Source organism: Ochotona princeps, chromosome 27 (assembly GCF_030435755.1).
Source record: "Ochotona princeps isolate mOchPri1 chromosome 27, mOchPri1.hap1, whole genome shotgun sequence".
Classification (NCBI taxonomy): Eukaryota; Metazoa; Chordata; class Mammalia; order Lagomorpha; family Ochotonidae; genus Ochotona; species Ochotona princeps.
This window is the reverse complement of record NC_080858.1, coordinates 15,009,237-15,032,877: the sequence shown is the minus strand read 5'-3', so window position 1 is coordinate 15,032,877 and position 23,641 is coordinate 15,009,237. Positions and strand designations below refer to the sequence as shown.

Genomic DNA, 23,641 nt, shown 5'->3' with positions numbered 1-23,641 from the left:
ATTGGTCAGATCTGGACCAGGGTAAAGACTGGAATCAGGAAATTCATCTGGGTCTTCCATGTGGGTGGCAGAGGCATAAACATTTGGGACATATCCTGCTGCTTTTACCAGGCCATTTTCAGGGAGCTGCATCAAAAATAGAGCAGCCAAGGAATCGAACTGGTGTCTATATGGGGTGCCTGTATAACAGGCAGCAACTCCACCCACTACGTCATAGTGCTGTTCCCCACGATGTATGTTTTAGAGAAAGCTGGTAACTGCTTGAATGTTGGATTTTAAGGGGTAAGAGATGAAGCTGGGAGACAGAAGTGAGGGCTTGAACCAGTATAGTAGTAACAAAAAGGGAAACAGACACAAAGGTTTGTGTTTTTGAAAACCCAATAGAATTTTCTAATGTGGAAAGGAGGTGAAGAAAGGTGAGTGAAGTTTGATCAAGTTCATAAAAAAATTACTAAATAATCAAGTCAACATAGGAAGCAAGATATATGTTTTTCAAGGTGAACAAAGAGATCCAGAAAAAATTAAACATTTGGTATAAGGATGGCATTAAAAGCCCCAGGACTAAAGCTAACTTAGGGAAAAGAGATAGGGGTAGAGAAGAGGTGGGGCTCCTTGGAATGAATTTCAGGGCTCTACTTTATGTAGAGGAAATAAACCAGTCTAAGAAAAGACAGTATGGTAGATGGGTTGCAAATAAGAAGGAAAAGAAACAGTGTAATATTAAGTCTACACTGATGAGCTGCGCTGAGAATGAGCCAACAAGCCAGTTAGAAAGGAAACACACAATAATCTGTCCACTCCAGAGCGTGGCACCTGTGCCATGAATCATAGCTACCACTGAATGTCTGGATGGGCATCCTGCTGAAAACATCTGCATTTAGACATTACATTGTCTCCCTGGATTAATCCATTAGACTTAATAGAAAATATGCCTCCTGTACAAATAGTTTTGAGTGTCATGTAGACTAAGCCTTAAAAAAAAAAATCTATTGTCATTATAATCCACAAATTGCTTTTCTGCACCAGGAGCAGAAAAGGGAAGTTGGAAAAAAAATCAGAATGAAAAATTCAACTGACACTTCAAGTTCCAGTTTAAATGCGCACGGCAAACACACCAGGCGTGCACATTTTAAAATAAAACAGATGAGCTATTTTAAATGTTTTATTGAAAAACTTAAAAGAGTGTAGCTATTACTATTTAAAAAAAAACTTTCGGGAAAGCAATTTTTCTATTCTTTGTACCTTTAAGTCCTTGGCTGTGATGTTCTGCTCCTCCGACCTTGATCTAATCGTGAATATCTATGCTACTTAATTATAATAAAAAAAAGCCTACATTGCACTCTAGATGGTAGATGCACATTTTTTTCTTCTTTGGTCACCTGCCAGTTCTCAAAATTATAGCAGTGGGAAGAAATGCAAATGAAGGCCGTGCTTGACAGCTAAACATAATGGAATGCATGGTCCACATTCGAAAAGTTACCTTAAAATAAAAGGTAGCATATAAAAAATCATTTCTTTAAGGTCACCTATGGCTTTGAATTACAGCTTTGAGGGATTTCCAATTTAGTCATCAGAGAGGAAAGAGCCAAAATAAGGATTATATGCTTTACCAGAGAGAAGATAGAGTTTTACATCAGTATAGCTGGGTGATCTTACAACATAGAAATTGTAAACAAAATTTTAAAAATGAAACAAAAATAAACTCTGAAGTATTTATTTCCTAACACCTGTTGTGAATTAACCACTGGTGAACTTTTCTATGCTAAATGTCCTTGCAGCTAATAAAGTGTTTTCATTCTAGAGTCCTAAGAAAGCTTTCCTCATCATATGTTAAAATATGCAATATGATACATACATATGATTACACAGATATGTAATATTTTAAGAAGAATTGTATTCCTTTATTCACATGGCTATATTTTTTAATTAGAAAGCAAATGGATGGAATTTACATAGTTAGAGAATCTGAATCTAAAAATGATATATTTGTGTGCCTTTGGGTGTATGTATTCATAAAAAAACAAAGACACAACTTTATAAATTGGCTCCATCCAATGAACTACAAGCAGGACTTGTACTGCTGTGGTCCTCAGTCAGACCTGAGAACCCTAAGCTGAAAAGGGACATAGTGTGCCCTTTCAAACTTCTTCATAAATATGCTGCATTTTTATTAAGTAAATCTGATGAATTTGAATCATTTTCAAAAATACAACTCTCGGGCCCGGCAGCGTGGCCTAGTGGCTAAAGTCCTCGCCTTGAACACCCCGGGATCCCATATGGGCGCTAGTTCTAATCCCGGCAGCTCCACTTCCCATCCAACTCCCTGCTTGTGGCCTGGGAAAGCAGTTGAGGACGGCCCAATGCATTGGGACCCTGCACCCGCGTGGGAGACCTGGAAGAGGTTCCTGGTTCCCGGCTTCAGATTAGCGCGCACCTGCCATTGCGGTCACTTGGGGAGTGAATCATCAGACGGAAGATCTTCCTCTCTGTCTCTCCTCCTCTCTGTATATCTGACTTTGTAATAAAATAAATAAATCTTTAAAAAAAAATACAACTCTCCCCATTGCTATTGGTTATACATAGAAATGGTACAGACATTACAACCATAGTTAAGCCAATTGGGTATCTAGAATCAACAATGGAACAGAACAGATAGTCCAGAAAAACAAGTGGATGGGCACAATGAATATGGCATCTCAGCCGAGTCGGAGCAGTCAAGACTTTTTTCATAGGTGAGATTGAAATAACTTGATAAGAATGTGAGCAAAGAGGCTGCAGTTTAGTTCATTCTGTAAACCTAAAGTAACTTCCAAATGACTCAGAGATGTAAATACAGAATGAAAAAAAAAAAAAAATAGAAGAAAACAAATAGATTACTCTCTGTTCTGGGAGTGAGTAAACCTGTTCCACCATCACACAAAATCTAGAAGCACTAGTTGATACATTTCATTATAAATGTAAACCCCAAACACAGAGAAGACAAATAAAAGCAAAAAAAAAAAAAAAAAAACTTTGAAAATAATAGAAGTGAATTTAAAAGGTATATGTAGAGACTGAACTCAGCATGATCACAGCAATTATGGTATAACCCTGAACTTGCCTCTTAGTTAACCCTGATACTTATCTCAAGACTATGGAATGAGCAGTCATTAAGAAAACCTGTTGGGCTGGACCTTGGAATGTTTGTTTTCTAGTGCATGGAATATTCTTGAGAATAGTCCAAATTCACTTTTGTTAACTGTGGACCACTTGCAGTGTAAGATTCTGCACTGGTGAGCCTCTCCCTCTCAACTTTTCAATGAATCTAAATTCTGTCTTTTTAATATAAGATTTATTTATTTTTATTGAAAAGACATATCAGATTTTACGGAAAGAGGGAGAGACAGGAAAAAAAAGACATCCCATCTGCTTGTTCACTCCCCAAGTGGCTGCAGTGGCTGGGGCTGAGCTGATCTGAAGCCAGGAGCCAGGAGCTTCTTCCAGGTCTTCTACGTGGGCGCAAGGTCCCAAGGCTTTGGGCCATCCTCTACTGCTTTCCCAGGCCACAAGCAGGGGGTTGGGTGGGAAGTGGAGCAGCCAGGACATGAATTGGTGCCCATATGGGATCCCAGTACTTGCAAAGTAAGGATTTAGCCATTGAGCCATTGTGCCTGGGCCCGTAAAGCCTGTCTTTAGATTCCCATTGTAAAAGGAGAATTTTCCTTTCTGCCTTCTTGCCTTCCTTCCTTCCTTCCTTCTTTTTTTTCCTTCTTTTTCCGTTTAAGGGAATGAAGAAAAGCCAATAGGTAAGATTGGCTATGGGAAGAGAAGATTGAATGTCTGAAGAGAAAAAGAAGGACTTTAAAAATAGTCAAGGAGAAAGAAACTGTCAATTGGAAAAAAGTACACTGGGCAATAGTGAAGGGGCACCTTAATGGTTACTGACTTAATGGGAACATAATCAACATAATTGCACATTTTTCCCAGTCTTGTTTGACAGCTAGAATAATGGAACATGCGGGGTTTTCCTTCCTCTGTGGCACAAGAAATTGCAACAGAGGAGAGAATGGAGGGTTGTGGTTACATTGTTAACTGATTGAAGTTTAGCCCCCTTTACCCTATTAAATCCCACTTGTGGTTGAAGGTGAATGCTCAGCTCCCTCCTGTGCTCAGATGGTATCACCCCAGCAGATGGTTTTGATAACTTGGGGGAGAGGCATAAGATCGGCCCCCCAGTCTTGGTCACCCCAACAGAACCACAACTGAGAGCCATTGTGCACGTTGCGTTTGTTAGTGTGTGAATGTGAGTGAGTGTGTGTGTGTGTGTAACATACTAGATTTCTGCTCTCCTCTGTTAAAGCAACAGAGACAATAGTTACAGAGGGGGCGGTTTTCCCATAATGTTTAGTTAAAGTAAGGCAGGTATCATTTAAAAAACAAAACAACAACCACAACAAACCTTCAGGGTTGGCATTTAGCACAGTGGTTAACATTCTGCTTGGAATGCCCGCATGCCCATACTGGAAAATTTTAGTTTCCCACCTTTGCTCCTGAGAGGCAGTGCGTGATAATTTGACTTGTGTTCTCAGCTCCTGGCTAGGGCCTGACTCAAAGCCAGCCGTTGTGGACATCTGGAATGTGACCCTGTAAATGCAAGTGTGTGTGTGTGTGCTGTGTTTGTCTTTTAGAATAAATAAATGAAGGCTTTTTTTTCTTTAAGGTTGCCTTCTCTCCTACTCCTTACCTTTATAGTTCAGGCCCACTTGTGTGCCTCTTGGCTGTTCCGAGTTTCACACTATTCCAGTGTCCTCAGAGAGAACAAAAAGAAAACCCAGGGAGATTCGCTCATCTCTGTCTTCAAGTTCCCAAGATTAAAGATTCTTCTACCCCTATTCAGAGTCTTCCTGTTTTTCTTTCCTGTGTGCGAGGATTTTGAATGTAAGAGAGAGACCTTGGAAGAAAAAGGGTTTTTATGAGTCCCAGTGCTGGAAATCCTCCATGCTTTTTTTTTCTTAAAAAAAAAAAAAAATTGGATAGTTTGGGTTTTTTTTTACTGGTTTGTAAAACTTCATGTATTCTACATTCATGGCTTTTGCCCTGTTATGAAGCTCCTTCAACATTCATACAAAATATATATTATTAAATAACTATTCATGATTTAAAAAAATTTTTGTACCAGATTACCTTTTAGTTCTATTTGCCATAAACTTTTGAAGTCCTTATGTATGTTCTACAAATTTCTATAAATCTGCAGTTTGCCTTTTTATTTTCTCAATATCTTTTGATAAACAAATATTTTAAGAAACTTCACTTTATTTTTTTCTGAATTAGTTCATGTTTTTTGTGTTCTATGTGAAGATCGCTTTCTAAACGTGCATTTCTTCTATGATTTTCATGTATATTAAAGGGTAATGATTCACTTTGAATTAATTTTCAGTAGCATATCATAGTTAATTCTTTTCCTATTTGGTTATTTTAGCATAATATCTTTTCCTCGATGATTTTTTTGACCTCTTTTTCTGACTTTAAACTCAGTCCTACTTATCTATTCTCATGCCAATTCCATAGCGTGTTGATTATTCTTGTTTTCTTTTTTCTTAGTAGCTTTCTTTGAGATTATAATTGAGGTTTAGTAAATGACACATATTTAAAGTGTACAATTTGATAAATTTTGAATAGGTATTCATGCATGAAATCATCACCATATTCAAGATAATGAACATATCTGTACTGAAATTTTTCTCTCATCTCCTTATAATCCCTCATCCTGCCCCCTCTTCCCACCCCTTCCCATCTCTAGGCAACCACTGATGTTTTTCCCTTCACTATAAATTAGTTTGCAATTCATGGATTTTTTTTTTGCTAATTCAACATATCCGTATCTGTATCATTTTCTCTGGCTTCTTTCATTTTGCATAATTATTTTGAGATTCATCTGTGTTTTCGCATTTATCACATTTCTTTTTATTGGTAAGAATACTCCATTAAGTAAATATGCCACTATTTGTTCCTACATTTATCTGTTGATAGATACTTTTTCTAGTTTGTGACTAATACAAATAATGCTACTATGTACGTTCATGTACAAGTCTTCATAGACGCAGGCATTTGTTTCTGTTGTGTAAAAATTTGGCGGTGAAATGGCTGGGTGATATGTTAGATGTATATTTAACATTTTAGGAATTTCAAAATGAGGTTCAAGTAGATGTAATATTTTATGATACCACATGTATATGTTAGATATACAGTACTTCCATGTCTTGGCTAATACATACTGTGGTAGATGAATATACCACTAATATTTATGATTATATTTTACATCTCTTGAAAAGTAATGATGTTGAATATCTTTCCACATGCATGGGGACCATCTATGTATCTTCTTTGGTAAGGGTTCTATTCAAATTTTTGCCTACTTGAAAGAAATTTCTTATTGTTGACATTTAAGGGTACTTCAAAAATATTTTAGATACAAATCTTCATCATTAAGTCATTTTCAATTATTTTTTTTCAAGTCTGTAACTTGTCTTCATTTCCAAACAGTGTCTTTCAAAGAGCAGAAATTCTTAATTTTGACTAAGTCAGGCCATGATTATTTTTTCTTTCATGATTCAGATTTTTGTTGTTTTAGGGATGCTTCTGTGAAATCTGCCTAGCATAAGGTCATGAAAGCATTCTGCTTTCTTAGAGAAAGAAATCTGAAATCCACTCACATGAGTAGAAGCCCAGTCCTGGGTCAGAATTTAAGGAGGGGTTAATGGCCTCTCTGTTCTAACTGTCTTCCCAGATCTTCACAGTTATCAGCTTTTTCCATTTCAAGATACTATCATTTCCTTATTAACCCAGGAATCACCACTAGCACTTACCTTCTCTCATTCCTCTTGCCATGTTCTATCATTAGTTGTAGATATTGTTTTTCCTGTTTGGAATAGTGGTCAGAAGATACTTTCCAGTCAAACTCGGTGATCTTGCAGTTTCTGGAATTCAGGGTAACATTTACAATGAGGATCCTGTCCACTAAACCAGATGTTTTAAAGAACTGACGCCGACAGACTGTAGCAGCAGTTAGCTGTATGACACTATTGTCACTGCCCATTTTCCTCTAATGGTTAATTCAGGGGCAGAACAAGAAGTGGTACTGTGACTTGGAAAGCTAGAGATGGAAAGTTGAGAAAGATCCAGCCAGTCAGTTTGGTGCAGATTTTCTGGGGTCTGAAGTTTATGACAAAGAAGCATTGATTTATTTTTTGTACTATTGGCAAGTCAGATATACAGAGAGGAGGAGAGACAGAGAGGAAGATCTTCCAGCAGATAATTCACTCCCCAGGTGGCTGCAATGGCTTGAGCTGCACCAATCTGAAGCCAAGAGCACACGGGTGCAGTGTCCCAAGGCTTTGGGCTGTCCTTGACCGCCTTACCAGGCCACAAGCAGGGAGCTGGATGGGAAGTGAGGGCTGCCGGAATTAGAATTGGCGACCATATGTGATGCCAGTGTGTGCAAGGTGAGGTCTTTAGCTGCTATGCTACCGCGCTGGGCCCTTGATTTATTTGTTAGAGCATTGGGAAGCCAGTCGTAGCGAGCTGAGCAAGGGGCAGGGCATGGCTGATATGATCTTATATTTTAAATGGTAAAAGAAGAAAGGAAAGATTATTATGTCAGATCTGTGAGTTATGAAGGGGACATTGTAAGAACAATCAGAGCCCTTGTGGTTTTCTGGGTGGGAGCTGAGAGCGTAGCGGGCTGGGATTGTAGCAAAGGAAAGCAAGCATAGTACGTAGGCATGGAATAGATGTTTGGAAAGGAGATGTGTCCAATTAGGAGGGTCTCCTCACTGTCTCTGTGTCCAGTTAGGAGGGTCTCCTCACTGTCTCCACATACCCTGTGCCGTGTCCTATCTCAGAGCTATCTATCAGGTCTCCTTTTGTAAATCCAATACTCTCTTGGAATGTTCTGTTTGTTTTCTTCTCTGAACTCATAAGGTAAATGTCCATTCCACAATTATTTCACTTTTGCCCATTTTTCTTCTTATTGAAAGAGCGTCAAGCCGCCTGACAGCAACGTGTCATTGCCTATCTTCGATGTCTTTGTCTTAACGAGAACTACTGTAGTACTGGGAAACAGCTAGGTGAATAATCACAGTGAGTCAATCAAGAGTTAAATTATTAATGGCATCTCATAGAAAATTGATGATCAAACAGGAATAAAAAAAAATCACAACACTGGTCAATCGTTGACTTGGAACAGTAACAGAATCTCAGACATGGCCATTCTGAGTAGGCACATTTCCTGCAGTCCACTAGTAGAAACTGCTGTACTGTGATGTAAGTTACACAGTTAGAACTGTCCACCATACCTGAAGAGAGACCTTGGGCTCAGCCTCAGTTTAGTCTTTCAAGCTTATACTTCAGTAGTGGCGGTCAAGCTAGAACTGAAAGCATTGTTGCATTTCTTGGAATTTCACAGACCTTGTGTAAAATGTTAAGCATTGCTGGAAGAATCCAGGAAGACACTGACTCTTCAGCATACCACATGTGGACATAAATCGAATTGCTCTAAAGCCAGTCACAGAAAATTACAATTATTCCAAGACCTAAATCTTGTAAAAGGTAGTTAGAAACCAAAGAATTATAGTGCTGAATACCTTCATGTGGGAAGAGATTTCACATAAAGCACTAAATGTGCTTTAACAAGAGCCATCCACTCTATTTGATTGTGTAATTTCCGGGAAGAATTATTGAACACAGACATGTTTTAAATATGTCTTTGTTGAGCCATGGGCAGAACACATAATTAAGAAATTATATATATATATGTGTGTGTGTGTGTGTGTGTGTGTGTGTGTATTCCATAAGAAAAATTAAAGAAACAAAAATCCACAGTCTTCAAACTCACCATTAAACTCCTTTCATCTCATAACTCACTAGCAAACTGAATATATAAAGCACCTCTCACATAGAAACTCAGAGAGCAAGGCACTAAAGCAAAACAAATACCAGTGATTAAGGACAATTGAAAGCAGAAGTGAAAATATGTTTCTTTAGTCTATTTTAAAGTATAGACTGGGAACTGCAAATAACTGGGAGTGCTTGTTGTGGGCTTTTTTTTTTTTTTTTTTTTTTTTGTCTTTGTGATTCTATGGTGCTGAATACAAATAAGAAAAAAATTGTTGCCTCAAAGTCCAGCAATCCTTTCCAGATTATTTATTTTAAACATTCACTTAATTTATTTAGTAATAAATTTAAGGTCACTCAAGTATTTTGACATTTTGGAGGATGGCCAGTCTTGACATGCTTCAGATTAAGTGATTTTGAGAGAAATGATTTAAAATGGTCTCTTTCATCCTAAGAGAGTGTTGAAGAAGGCAAACATTCTGCAAGTTTCAGATTTTCACAGCATTAGTGGACGATGTAAAGGCCCTAGTGATCATATTTTTTTAAAATATTTATTTATTTTTATTACAAACTCAGACATATAGAGAGAGGAGGAGAGACAGAGAGGAAGATCTTCCACCCAATGATTCACTCCCCAAGTGACCGCAATGGCTGGTGCTGCACCAATCCGAAGCCGGGAACCAGGAACTTCTTTCCGGGTCTCCCACGTGGGTGCAGGGTCCCAAGGCTTTGGGCCGTCCTAGACTGCTTTCCCAGGCCACAAGCAGGGAGCTGGATGGGAAATGGAGCTGCCGGGATTAGAACTAGCGCCCATATGGGATCCCAGCACATTCAAGGCGAGGACTTTAGCTGCTAGGCCACGCCGCTGGGCCCCCCAGTGATCATATTTTAATTTACACTCAACAATATTGAGGAAATTTGCCAAGGAGTTACCGTTCTCCCATGGAATGAAATTGGGTTGGAAAGGGTAAAAAAAAATGTGGGGGGTTCTGATTTCATGGTGGGTGGTTGTTTCCAGTTCTTGCATTTTAATTTTTAAATATAACCATTGTCCATCGAGGTGCCTCCAAGAATATTCTGATAGTCACACATTTGGGGAGGGGGGGAGCAATATAAATTTTATAGTTGTTTTTCTTTATCTTATATTATTTTAGCAAAGCAATTAAAGTCAATTTAATAAAACAAGATCATTGTTTTGTTGAATAGATGGCAAGATTATCTCAGGCATTATTTTTAATTACACTTGTAAGGACTTCTCCACTCTGTGTTTCCTGTCTCTCTCCTTTTTAACTTGCCTTTATCCCGGTTTCTTCCTGTTCTTCCTCCCCTCCCCTTTTTGGCCAGTATCCCAATTTTAATAGTTGTTTTTATAGATAATTTTCTCATTTTCCGTATTTAAGATCTTTGAATCAGCACACATCTTAAAGTTTACAGATGGGAATAAATTCTGACACACAAGGCTGCCAAGCTTGAAGGAGATCAAGGAGGGCTTAGGGGAAAACCAGGAGGCGGGAGCAGCAAGAAATGTAGGGAGTTTGTTTTTCTTTTACTCAGTATTCTTCAGTTTCCACAGTTATCCGCAGTTACTTGTGCTTGGAAAGGAATTTTAAGTGTATTTTTACCATTTGGTAAGGATAAAGAACACAGAACTGGTTGTTATTAGAGTAAGAGTATATCATTTGGTTAAAGTTGTCTAGAGCCAGTGCAGGTAAAATGTTAGGTCGAGTGATTTTTTTTTTCTAAAACTTGTTACAGGCTATTCTTCAATATGTAGCTCAGAGCATTTTTTGATTATCAAGATTATTCCATGCATTGCTTTCATGTTCTTATTTGGACTGTGCCTCATATATTGCAATGTCATTATTGAATAATGTATGCAGGAGTAGGCATTTGGCATAATGGTTATTATGGTAAGACACTCATGGCCTGTATTGTAATACTTAGGTTTGATACTTGGTTCCAGTCTTGACTCCAGTGACCTGCTAATACAGATTCTGGGAAGCAGGAGTGATTTTTCATGGGACTGGGTCTCTGCCACTCACATGGGAAATCTGGATTGAATTCCAGAATATCCTGGTAGTTGCTAATGGATAGGATAGAATTGATTTCTCTCTCTCTCTCTCTCTCTCTCTCTCTTTCTCTCTGAATGTGTCTGTGTCAGTGTTCTGGAAAAGGCTGCTCGGATGGATTTTATATGCATCTAAGACAAGAGGGTCACTTGGAAGAATATTGATACAGCTTTTGCAGTATTTTGTGGGATAAAAATTTTTTATCTCTAATGTCCTTAAAATTTTAGTCAGTACGTAATAAAATCAGGAAATTTCCATGTTACACAGGTACCAGGTAGAGTCAACTGGAGTAGCAGATACTAAAAATCTCTGTCAGTCTCTAGAGATTTTCCAGAAGATTACCAATATTCTACCTGAGGTTTAAGCAGGTGAAATTCACTCTGGTAAAGGCTTAGCAACAGACTGTGATATGTAGATAGGACACAAATGATGAGGTGGAGTAAGTCGAGTAACAGAAGCAATATATGAGGTTAATTGTGACAGATTTTTAAATGATGATAACAAGCAGACATGATTATCCACATTCGTCATGCTTCCAAGGGACAATTTGCACAGGTGTACTCACCTCAATGCTGCCCAGGGTGGCCACCCTTAGCTTGTACATCTTAGCTTTCAGAAATCACGTTAAGAGCCTGGCTCCCTTGTGCATCACTGCACAAGAATGTTGGCAGATTATTATGCCTCTCGATGTCAGGGAGTTGTGCTTTATTCCTTCAATGAAGTGTGTAGTTGAGGAAGATCCAATACCAGATGGCAATGTTGGCTAGAAGTGAGTTTTCTCACCTACATTTGGCAGCTTTACTCGGAAGTAATGCTTTCAATGCCTGAGACTTCTCAACTGTACTACTTAGCATGATCGTTGGGATGCTCTAGGTGGTATAGAGGCGATGTGTCACATCTTGTTAAAGGTCGTGCAAGTACCAACATCTGACATCTGTGCTGAAAATAGGACTGCAGACAGCTTACAAGGTATTACAGATTAAAAAGTGGCATGTTGCTTTTGTAAAATCACTACTGACATTCATTGCAAGATTTGTCATTTCTGAGGTATTTTTGACTCAGAGGAATAGATTATGAATTAATGAACTGCCCATTCTGAAGACAGCTCCCTCTTAAATGGTTTCGTTGTTTCCCAGTGTGAATGAAAACCAATGGTTGTAGGGGTGAGCATTTGGCAGTGGTTACATCACTGCTTGTGATGCATGTTTCCCACATCAGAATGCCTCGTTTGAGCTTCAGTGACTGTACTTGCAATCCAGATTCCTGGGAGCGTGCATCTATAGGACAGAAGACCGTGTGCCTGTCACCTACCTACAGGGGAGACCAGAATGTGTTCTGCACTCGTGGCTTCTGCATCTTGTTGTGGGCATTCGGGGAGAGAACAAATGGAGGGAATATCTGCATGTCTTGCTACCTTTTAAGTAAATTGAAGGGGAAAAGACACTGGTTTTACTGATGGTTTATTCATCCTCCAACAACAGCAGCAAAAGCTACCATAACTTGGGTATCTATGCTGTGTCAGGACACCTTGTGCATCAATTAGTGATATAACAGCTCTCTAAGGTATTCTCACTTTATACACGAGGCACACGGGGCTTTGAGAGGCTAAGGAGTTTGCCAAAGGGCACCAAACTCCTCAGCGACACAGCCAGGAATCTACCAGCTGATTGGCTACCCACTAGGCTCTCCATCCCTCTTGGCACCAGTCCTGCAAACTGTACAGGAACAGAAGTGGCTTCATCTCTATCAACCACAGTAAGAGGATGTTTACAAAATCCGTCCGTTAGTTAAATAAAACAAAAACAAATGTGATACAACCAGATTCGGCCTTCATGGAGCTTGTTGTCCAGTCTTTTACCATATTAAAGAATGATGACCTGATTTGTATAAGCATTTCTAGAAGCTTTAACATTAGATTTTAAAAATGCAACCTGATAATAGCAGAGATTCCAATACAATTAAAAAAAATTTTTAAAGGGAAATCTAAATGCATTTAGCCTGAATTTGGCCTGGCTCGTCAGAGCTGCACAAATTCATTTTCACTCTGTGCCCCATCCCCTTTTCAAAGCCCTAAAGCCCAAACGCCTCAGGAGTCCCCTTCATTTCCCAAAGGAAATATTTCATTCATATAATTTCTCCTTTGTAATCAACACTGAGAAATGTCACTTTGATTAAACACAACTCTGAATGACTAAGACCACAGTACAATAAATTCTCCAGAGCTATCTTTCAGAACAACTGATTGCTCTACAGTCTTAATCCTCCAGAGTCTTATTTAATCAAAATGATGTTGCTAATTAAGGATTAAAGCCTCCGAATAGAATAAAAAAGAAGGATTTTTTCTTTCTCCTTTGGGCAGGTCAAGGAGGCAGAATCTGCTGTAAGAAGGTAAAATTCCTTCTACTTTTAGTAAACTACATTATTCTCTGACATTAGGACTCAATCTAAAAAAAGGCATGAGTGCTGTGTAATGTTAAATAATTGGAAAAGATAAAAAAGGAAGAGAAGAGGAACTACTTTGGATAGCTATAAAATACTGGGATAATTCCAAAACTCCAAGGAGAATGGAATTGAATGATACATTATTTTGGTGCAAAAAAATTTGAAATTCATGCCTATGAAGGGTCCTCTAAAAGTTATTGAAAATATATATCCTGAAAAACTATTCATAGATTTCAATGATTTTAGTTGAATAATTACTTTCAAAATATCTTCTTATATCTGTAGTGTTTACATTAATATCTTCTCATTTAATATATTTAATGTAAATTTTCTTTAAACATTTTGTTTGATTCTATCAGTACATTTTTCTACCCAAGGGTAACATTGATAGACAGACTATTTTAGAAAAATATCAATCTATTTCACAGAAATTCTATATTAAATGTTGAACTCCTTTTTCTGAAGTTATAAATTTCAATTTTTTTCTGAATTTTTGTTGAATGATAGATATTTGTGCCATAACACACACACACACACACACACACACACACACACACACACATGAGTGATCAAACGTGTGAGAATTCACTGGAAAAGTTTGGGTTCCATTGAACATAAGCATTCAGATGTTAGGGGTGAAGCATATGAGAAACAAACACAGATTGAAGTTTTGCTAAGTTGTAAAATGTTTTCTTTCTGTTCTGGCCTTTGTAATCTCTGCAAAATCAGTTTATATGTGCTATAATGTGGACTAACTAGTAATAACGTATGCCCCCTTTTTCTGACCACATGATAGGTGCTGAGTTCTCTGCCAGCAATGTATGTATTATCCTCTCATAAAATCCAAGAAGAGCATTATTTTCCCACTTCAGAAATGAACAGGGCCCAGCATGGTGACCTATTAGCTGAAGTCCTTGCTTTGCTGGCACTGGGATCCCATATGGGCACGAGTTCATGTCCTAGCTGCTCCACTGCCCATCCAGCTCCCTGGTGGCATGGGAAAGCAGTAGAAGATGGCCCAAAGCCTTGGCACCCTGCACCTGTGAGGGAGACTCAGAAAAGGCTATGGGCTCCGAGCTTTGGATCAGCTCAGTTCTGGCTGTTGCAGCCGTTTGGGAAGTGAGCCAGTAGATGCAACATCTTTGTCTCCTTCTCTCTGTAAATTTGACTTTCCAATAAAAATGAATAAATCCTTAATGAGAGAGAGAGAAAGAAAGGAAGGAAGGAGGGAGGGAGGGAGGGAGGGAGGGAGGGAGGGAGGGAGGGAGAGAGGGAAGAAAGAAAAGAAAAGAGAAAAGAAAAGAAAAGAAAAGAGAAAAGAAAAGAAAAGAAAAGAAAAGAAAAGAAAAGAAAAGAAAAGAAAAGAAAAGAACGAACATACTGAAGAAGATACTCTTGGTTGTATTTCGTCTGCTCATATGAAGTAGGGTTGAGATTTCTACTCAGGCGTCCTTGTCTCCTGCCTAATATTGCAAGCCAATACACATCTTTTAACCTGGAAGGCAAACTTCTCAAGGTGCCTTGGGAAGGTGATCATAAGATGTTCTGATCTATGTATGATTTGTAAGAGTCCATATTCACAGATTGAATCATCCCAAATCCCCTGCCATCTTCACTTACTTACCCCAGTGACAGAAACAGGACAGTTAATATCAAAATGGAAGCAGACAACGAATGAGAAATTCCAAATGGGATAAGAATGTCATAAACCTGGTTACCCATTAAACAAAGTCATTTGTTTCTATGATCCATTGTCCTGAAGATTGTAAGCTCCTGGCAGACACACAGTGGCTCTTACTCCTCCTGTGCCCAGGCAGACAGTTGAGATTGACCCATAAAACAGCCTGTGCTGCTCCTTTGTGGGTAGGTTGCTGGGGGTCTATCTGATGGAAAAGCAACAGCAGAAAAGAGATCAGTGCCTGGAGATGGAGGGAAAAAATAAGTACAGTACAGTTTAAATCAAATCAAGTTTTTTTGAAATATGCATTTTCCTCCATTAGTTTATGAAAATTACATATATGACTTCAAAAGATTTGAAGCATGTATATGACCTATCTGTTAAGATGCTGGTTAAATTGCTCTTTTTTTTTATATCAGATTCTCTGGGTTCAAGCCCTGCTCCTGATTCCAAAATCCTGCCACGGCAGACCCTTGGAGGCAGCAGGGGGTGGCTCAACTAGTCGGGTCTTTGCCATCCTTGTGGGAGACTGGATTAGTTCTTGCATCTGAGTTGTTGCTTGTCCCACTCTAGGCTATTTCATAGTGTTTTTGCACCAAAAGAAATCTTTTATTTCTATTTCCCCAAAACTTCTTGAAGTGGTCATGTATTTTATTTGAGGAACAAATTGACATTATTGACTCTTTTAATACAACCAAGTAATACGAATAATCTTAAAATAACTTTTAAAAAATATCATTCGTTTACTAGTCTGGAGCTAGGGCCACGCTGAAACCACTAGCTTGGAATTCAAAACTATCTGCCCTGTGGATGGCGGGAACCCATTCCTTGAGCCATCACCTGCGTCTTCTCAGGCTGTGGATTAGCACAGAGCTGAGTCAGAGCAGAGCTGGGACTCAAACCCAGTGACGTTGATGTGGGATGCTGTGTTTCACACAGCTATTTAACCCCGTGCCAGACGTTAAGTCCCTGGTTTTAAACATGTTTATATATTCTTTTCAATGCTGCTTTACAACAGTCTTGTGAGATTTACGATTTGTTTTACAGTCCTATTTATTGTGAATGAGTTCTGCACGAATATCCTGACACATTAATTTTGCATGTCTTTTTATTATTTCCTTTAACTTTAGTTTTTAATTAAAGACATTGATATTTTTATGGTTTTTTCATGCCACTGGAAAATATTCTTTAGAAATATAATAATATAATCTCCCACCATCATTGTGCATTAGTGAATTCATTGAATTTATTGTCATTAAATTTTTTGTTTTGCCAGTGTAATCTGTTTTTTTAATGGTTTCTCTGTATTAATTTTGTTCCCTGTTTTATTAACTTGGCATTAACATTATTTGGTATTTTTCAAATATGATTGCTTTATGTGGTTAGTTTTCTCAATTAGACTATTAAGTACTTCATAGATAAAAATTGTATCTAATGCTTCCAGCATCCCTCTAGTGGCTTTCACAGGGTGAAGAATAATGTGCATTCCATAGTTACTTGGTAACAGATTTATTTGTTAGGAGTGTGAGCTCTTACATTAGCTACTTTGTAACATTTCTATTCAGGGTTAGCCGGAAACAGAACTCCTTGTTTTCCATCTGCACTCAGTCTTCTCCTCTCAAAGTGTGATATGAAGTTTGAGCAGTCAAAGAGGTAACCACCCAAGAAATTATTTCTTATAGATTCAAGGACAAGGCACTTTTAAGTCATATGGTACCTTTGCATAAGTTATCAAGACACCTTATTTCTACCTTTTGACAAAATGTCTTACTAATGCCTATTTTGTGTGATTAACATTTTATTTTTCCCTGATATAAAATTGATGTCACAAAAGTGTAACCTATGATATAGATGATATGAAGTCTCCTATTTTATGTGTGGCATTGTGTACTTATATAGCCAATGTGCCCATATTTTGAGTTTCTGTGTAACACACTTTAGAATACCATATGCTTTAGACGCTGTTCTCCTGCTCAATGGCTAATGAGTTCATCAGGGAAATGAAATGTGCAGGCAGACATTTACCTTAAAGGAGTAAATTCAATCATATACCATGCTTCACATGTATTTGAATGCAGAGAAATTAACATCAAAAAAAGTTTTATCAGTATTGAAATAAGAGAAGGACCTTCCAAGTCTTGGATATGAGATGGAAAGATGAAAAGGGTGGTGACAGTGTCAGGCAGAGAGAAGAGCATGTGTAAGATTAGAAAAGTAGAGAAGTAGGCAAGGAGAAGTTCGATATGGATGAGACCACATATTACAAGTGGGGTCTACAGAGGTGAATATAGAATACACTGGAAAGGTTCTTGTATGCTAACTTAATACCCTTGGGTCTTTTTGTTTGTTTTTGCATTATAAAACCAGTCCATGAATTGATTTCCTGAGAAAGTGGCCGTTGGTGTGATAGTGTAATCAGACTGGCAAAAAGCAGCCCAGTGAGTAGGCCTTTGTAATGGTCTGGGCTGAGAAAAGCTGCATTGTCAGTGAATGTGTTGCAATCTAGAGACATTTCTGGCAGGCTTTATTGAGTGTTGGTGTTGAGTTTCAAGGCAGATGTGAGCCAGGAATACAAAGAAATAAGTTATGGTAAGAAAATGAATGGATAGGGAATTGGCTTAGCACATCTGTTTACCAAATTCGAAAGTTGGAAATTGCCATCCTGGTCTGATGACTTACCCTGGAGTTAAATTTTTCCAAAAAATATGTTTGAAGGGTGGATATTATGGGGAAGCAGGTTGAGATGCAGCTTAATTTGTCTACATTCCATATCAGGGTGCAGTTTGAGTCCTGACAATCCAGCTTCCTGCTAATGTACTAGAAAGGCAACAGATGATGGGTCAAGCATTTGTGCACCTGATACCATGTGAGAGTAGAGTTTGGGGATCCAAGCTTCAACCTGGCTCATACCTAGATATTGCAGGGGACATTTAGGGAGTAAAACAGAAGATGGAAGAGCTAACATTCTCTCTTCCAAGTATATGAAAATACACATTGATTTGAAAAGAGGGGGGAGAGGAGAGGAGAGGAGAGGAGAGGAGAGGAGAGGAGAGGAGAGGAGAGGAGAGGAGAGGAGAGGAGAGGAGAGGAGAGGAGAGGAGAGGAGAGGAGAGTGGAGTTAGCTCATCCATTGACTTACTCTTCAATGGTCAAAACAGCTGGGTCTGGGCTAGGACAGGGTCAGGACAGGATCACATACTTGATCTATCACTGACACCTCCCAGAGATCATGTTGGTTAGAATCAAGCCTGGGGACATGTTATGGATGGCTGTCAGCCATCAGACTAAAGCTTGCTCCCTTACTCAAGAATTCAGAATGATAAAAATTGCTATATTAAAAAAACTGTCAACTACTATTGATTTGGTTTATTACTAAGTTAAGGATAGAGAATTACTGAAATCATTGCTTAAATTAAAGAAGAAGAAGAAGAAGAAGAAGAAGAAGAAGAAGAAGAAGAAGAAGAAGAAGAAGAAGAGGAGGAGGAGGAGGAGGAAGAGAAGAAAAAAGTGCTTACTGCCATCTCCCATTAAGTCTATTTACGTCTTCGTATTCTTGGTTCCCTCACCAGAAAGTCACCTTCAGCAGGAACACACCACTTTCTTCTCTGCTGCATTCCTGAACCCTTTAACAGTGATAATGCCGAGTGGTCAAGTGGAAATAGTTGCTGAATGGTGATTCAGTATATGTCATTCAGCAACTTAGTTTTTATTTCACACTACTTAAGCAGAGAAGTGTGCAAGTTCGAATCACAGTGCAATCAATTCCCTGAGTGCTCCTGTCCTACAAAACTGTGGTCTGTTGAGTATTTATCCATTCCTTCCTTCTCATCTGCCCTCACCACAAACATTCTTCCTGTTCTTGTTGCTATTGGTGGATAGCACACTACCTTCTCAAGTTCTCAGCTTGTCTCTTGGAGTTGATTTTTCTTCCCATCACATTTGTACCTTTCTTTGTTGCCAAATTTTTAAAATAGCTTTCACATGTTTCTCAATTGACATTTCTCTACTGCTAAGACCATCATTCTTCTGGTCTCTAACCTCTCCCTGTAATTGTTCATCTTGGTTATTGAACAGAATTTCTCAAATTTCATTTCTATCACATCTTCAGAGATTCCTTGTGTAAGAAAAATAACTTGAACTTTGTTGTCCAAAAGGTTTTTTTTTTTTTAATTGCTGATCAAGCTATCTTGGTATTTCCCCCGGCATTACTCACTCTGAATTTCCTTACCCCCCAAATTCTGTAGGTATATTTATTTTCTTTCTCTGTAAAGTAGCACAGTGTAGCATTTGAACTCATTTTTTAAAGTATACAACCATAGTTAAGCTTGGAAAAGTTATGCTCCCACAGGCAACCTTTTTAAAAAAAGATTTATTTTGTATTGTATTGGAAAGTCAAATATACAGAGAGGAAGAGAGAGGAAGATCTTCCATCCATTGATTCACCCCCCAAGTGGCTGCAATGACTGGAGTTAAGCAAATCCGAAGCCAGGAGCCTGGAGCGTCCTGCAGACCTCCCACACGGGTACAGGGTTACAAGGCTTTGTGTCATCCTCAATTGCCTTCCCAGGCTACAAGCAGGGAGATGGATGGGAAGCGGGGTCACTGGGATTAGAACCAGTACCCAACTGGGATCCAGGTGTGTGGAAGGTGAGGACTTTAGCTGCTAGGCTACAGTGCCAGGTCCTCTATATGCAATCTTAATTGTCATATGATTAATTAAAAGAGCACCTTTTGATAAAATTATAATTATTCTATAGGAACTTTAGAAAGTGTTTTAGCACATTTTATTTTAGTTGTGACCCAAATGAATTTTGTGCACAGAGTTTATTATGAATATGGTAAGAACAGGGAGACAGGATAAATGGAATACAGAGAATAGATATGTAAACAAATAATTACAGTAGAACATAGTGCAATAACCCAGTTATAAAAGCATCCATTAACACACATGTTTATTAACATTTTTCAAGTTATAGGAAGACTGAAATAAATTTAAACAACATTCTTACTTCGTTGATCATATTTCATGCTCAGATAGAGATGGGAGTAACAGAAACAAAAATCAAGAAAAAAAAAGGATTCAATGAAGTTACAACACAATTCAACCACCAAAGAATACTCACCTAGATAATGTGGAAATAGACATATAAACACCGGCTTGTTTCTTCCCAGACAGACATGCGCAAGCAAGCCAGCCAGCACGGGGCTAAGTTTGGAAATTCCAATGAAATACAAGTTCAATATGTTTGCCTGGTCATTGCAATAGCCAAACTGGATGGTGCAAAATAGCATCATGTTGCAGACAGTTTCCAAGAAAGTGAATGTCTCAGTTCCACCAAAGTAAGCAAATCCAAATGTGAATTTTTTTTTAACCAAGTGTGATGACAAGAAGCAACCAGTATCTTTTACAGTTGTCTCCTCAGTGCTATGATTGAAGAGAACTTTCTCATTCATTATTGTAAAGTCTTTAGCAGACATGATTACATTTCCTGGTAATAACTTATATTAGTAGTTAGGACCTAGTGGTTTTTTTTTTTTTAAAGATTTTATTATCATTGGAAAGCCGGATATACAGAGAGGAGGAGAGACAGAGAGGAAGATCTTCCATCCGATGTTTCACTCCCCAAGTGAGCCGCAACGGGCCGGTGCGCGCCGATCCGATGCCGGGAACCAGGAACCTCTTCCGGGTCTCCCACGCGGGTGCAGTGTCCCAATGCATTGAGGACCTAGTGGTTTTTACCCCTGCTCCTGTAACGAAACAATAAGTAAGATTGTAGCTTTGAATGTCACATTCCCATGCTAAAATGTTGTAAGGTCTTTTGCACACTAGTGTTCATTCTGATGATCCAAGAGCACAGGATAGAAGACACGAGTTATTTGGACATTTGTGGTAGCTTAGTGTAGCCAAATCTGATTTGTTTGTTTAATTGCTTAGAGACTAAATTAGGTTCTTCCTCCAAAATTATATTGAATTACATGAATCCAGTTGCATATGTGTGGAAAGTCATCTGCCTTGCACTGATAAAGGTTTAAATACTGAGGCAGAAGATGCAGTTTTTCAGGAGAATTTGAGCATTAGATCAAGAAATAATTTGAGTCTAATAATTTCTGATATTTTAATTAAACAAGCCAGAACACTGCCAAGAGATAAAGCGCAAAGGAAATCTGCTTTGAGGGGGCAGGATACCTTATCATTATTACATTTCTTGTTATTTTTGGTTGAGGTTCTGATAAGAAAGTTAATTAGGTAGCAGAAGTGCTAGTACATTTAGGTAACAAGCAGAGTTTACAAGAAAGTAATTTAAGTGCACTAATGAAAGGAGAAAATATTAGACAAAACCTTGCTTCCCGTAAGTTGACCCCATGCTTGTAGAACAGTCTCTCAGGAAATCAGAATCAAAAGGTGCTACCTGGCTCCTTTATTATTAATCAGCAACTCAGGAATCCAGCAACCAGCCTACATATGCTTTGGAGAATATTGAATCTGGTATCACCTTGACCCTCCAGCTGAGTGAATGTATGTTTGAATTCTATTTTGGAAGTGAAGGGGGTACCAATTAAGAAGCAGCAGCGAAAGTGAACTTCTTAACATTTAGGAGTTCGTTACAAGGTGTAGGAAGAACAGGGAATGAAACTATTGAGTCAAAGTCATGATCCCACACAAAAGCACAGGGGTGCCATTTTCACATTGGAGTCAAAACCAAATGAATCAGTCTGGTGCTTCTTTTTCTCGTAGTTTGTCTTGGGGATAGGGAGGAAAGCCCTTGGATTATTTCTCATGGTCTCACAGTGATAGCAGCCAGTTGCATCTAATTGGTACCATTGATTCCTTCTTTATTAACAACATCCTAGTTTTCCTTGTGTTGAATGAATATACAATTTATTATCTGAAGTTGGACTTTTTTTTAGAGTAAAGTGATGCTGTTTATGGTTACTTCTGAAAAACCACTGTGATCAAGGATTGTCCAGAGAAAACTTCAATGTGTGGTCACCCTACCTTTATTTTACATAGGTAAAATAAGTAAAATATTACAAAGTAAAACTAACAGCTAACCATAACTAAATGCTTTCTTGAGGAGTCAGTATCTGTTCCATTGTGAATTCCTTTATTTTTTTCCAAGATTTATTTATTTTTATTGGAAAGGCAGATATACAGAGAGGAGGAGAGACAGAGAAAGATCTTCTGTCTGCTGATTCACTCCCCCAAATTACTGCAACAGCTGGAGCTGAGTCAATCCAAAGCCAGGAGCCAGGAACTTCTTCCAGGTCTCCCTATGCGGGTGCAGGGTCCCAAGGCTTTGGGCTGTCCTCAAGTGCTTTCCCAGGCCACAAGCAGAGAGCTGGATGGGAAGCAGGGCTGCCGGGATTAGAACCAGCGTCCATATGGGATTCTGGTGCTTTCAAGGCAAGGACTTTAGTCACTTTAGCTATTGTGCCGGGCCCTCTAAATTTCTTGATTTGTTGCATTTAGTCCCCTACTTAAAGCCCTAAGCAGTCCCCTGGGACCATATGATCAAAATTCTTTGCTAGTATATATGGCTCTTTTCAATGGGGGGATTCCCAATTCACGATCTTTGGCAGTGTACTGGGTGACATGCCTAGAGTCCCATGACTGTACTCTTTCACAAGCTATTTCTTCTTCATGGAGTTTTCTTTAGTCATTAACTTTGGGAGCATCTATTGTTTCATTAAACCTTTATGCACCTATATCTGCAAAAAAGATATCTCTGATCCTCCAAGACAGAATGTTCTCTATGCTTTTAAAGCTCTGTACTCAGCTGTCTTCCATTTCTTTTTCAAAGATTTCTTTCTTTATTTGAAAGGCAGAGTGGTAGAGACAAGGAGGACAGAGAGAATTCGATCTTTAATCCACTAATTCACTAGCTGAGTGGCCTGAATAGCCTGGACTGAACCGGGCCAAATCCAAGAGCAAGGTACTCCAGCTGGGGCTCCTAAGTTAGTGGCAGGGACCCAAGTACTTGGCCTGCCTTCCAGGTGTATTAGCAGGGAGATGAATTAAAAAAAAAAAAAAATCAGTGTGGTGGGTCTGGTGCGAGAGCCTCGTGGCAAAAGTCCTCGCCTTGTACATGCCAGCCTCTTCCGGGTCTCCCATGTGGGTGCAGGGTCCCAAGGCCTTGTGCCATCCTCAGCCACATGCAAGTTGAGGATTTTAGCCACCAGGCTACCATGCCAGGCCCTCATCTCTATTTTAATGAATACTATTTTATATCATTTTTTGTAATCCTCTATGTTTCTTAATAATCATGAATTCTTTGAGAGACACAATTTCATTCAAGTCATTATACCAGCACCCTTGTCCCTCACACACACTGTCTGGCACAGTACTTCAGTTATATCAGATATAGTACAGATCTAGTAGTGCCAGAGCCATGTTAAGTACTCAGACATAAAGAAACTCTATTCATTCAGAGTTCTCTGCTTATTTTTTCTGTTACATAGAATTCATGCTAACAACTGGGTGAAATCTACTTGCTGACAAAATATGAAAATGTTGTGAATGACTGCATGAGTTCCTGAGTGAATGAATGGAGTAATGGCTTAGATTCAGACATTTGTCAGG

At 38.7% G+C, this 23,641-nt stretch overlaps 1 protein-coding gene across 1 annotated transcript in view; it reads right to left on the bottom strand.

The window, feature by feature from the left end:
- Positions 1-20,538, bottom strand: part of SLC15A5 (solute carrier family 15 member 5) — a 70,617-nt gene extending 50,079 nt beyond the window's left edge. The window contains 4 exon segments of the mRNA XM_058655683.1: positions 6,846-6,956; positions 15,101-15,261; positions 18,456-18,466; positions 20,184-20,538. Coding sequence (XP_058511666.1) covers positions 6,846-6,956; positions 15,101-15,261; positions 18,456-18,466; positions 20,184-20,538 — 638 coding nt within the window.
- Between the last annotated feature and the right edge of the window lie 3,103 nt (positions 20,539-23,641).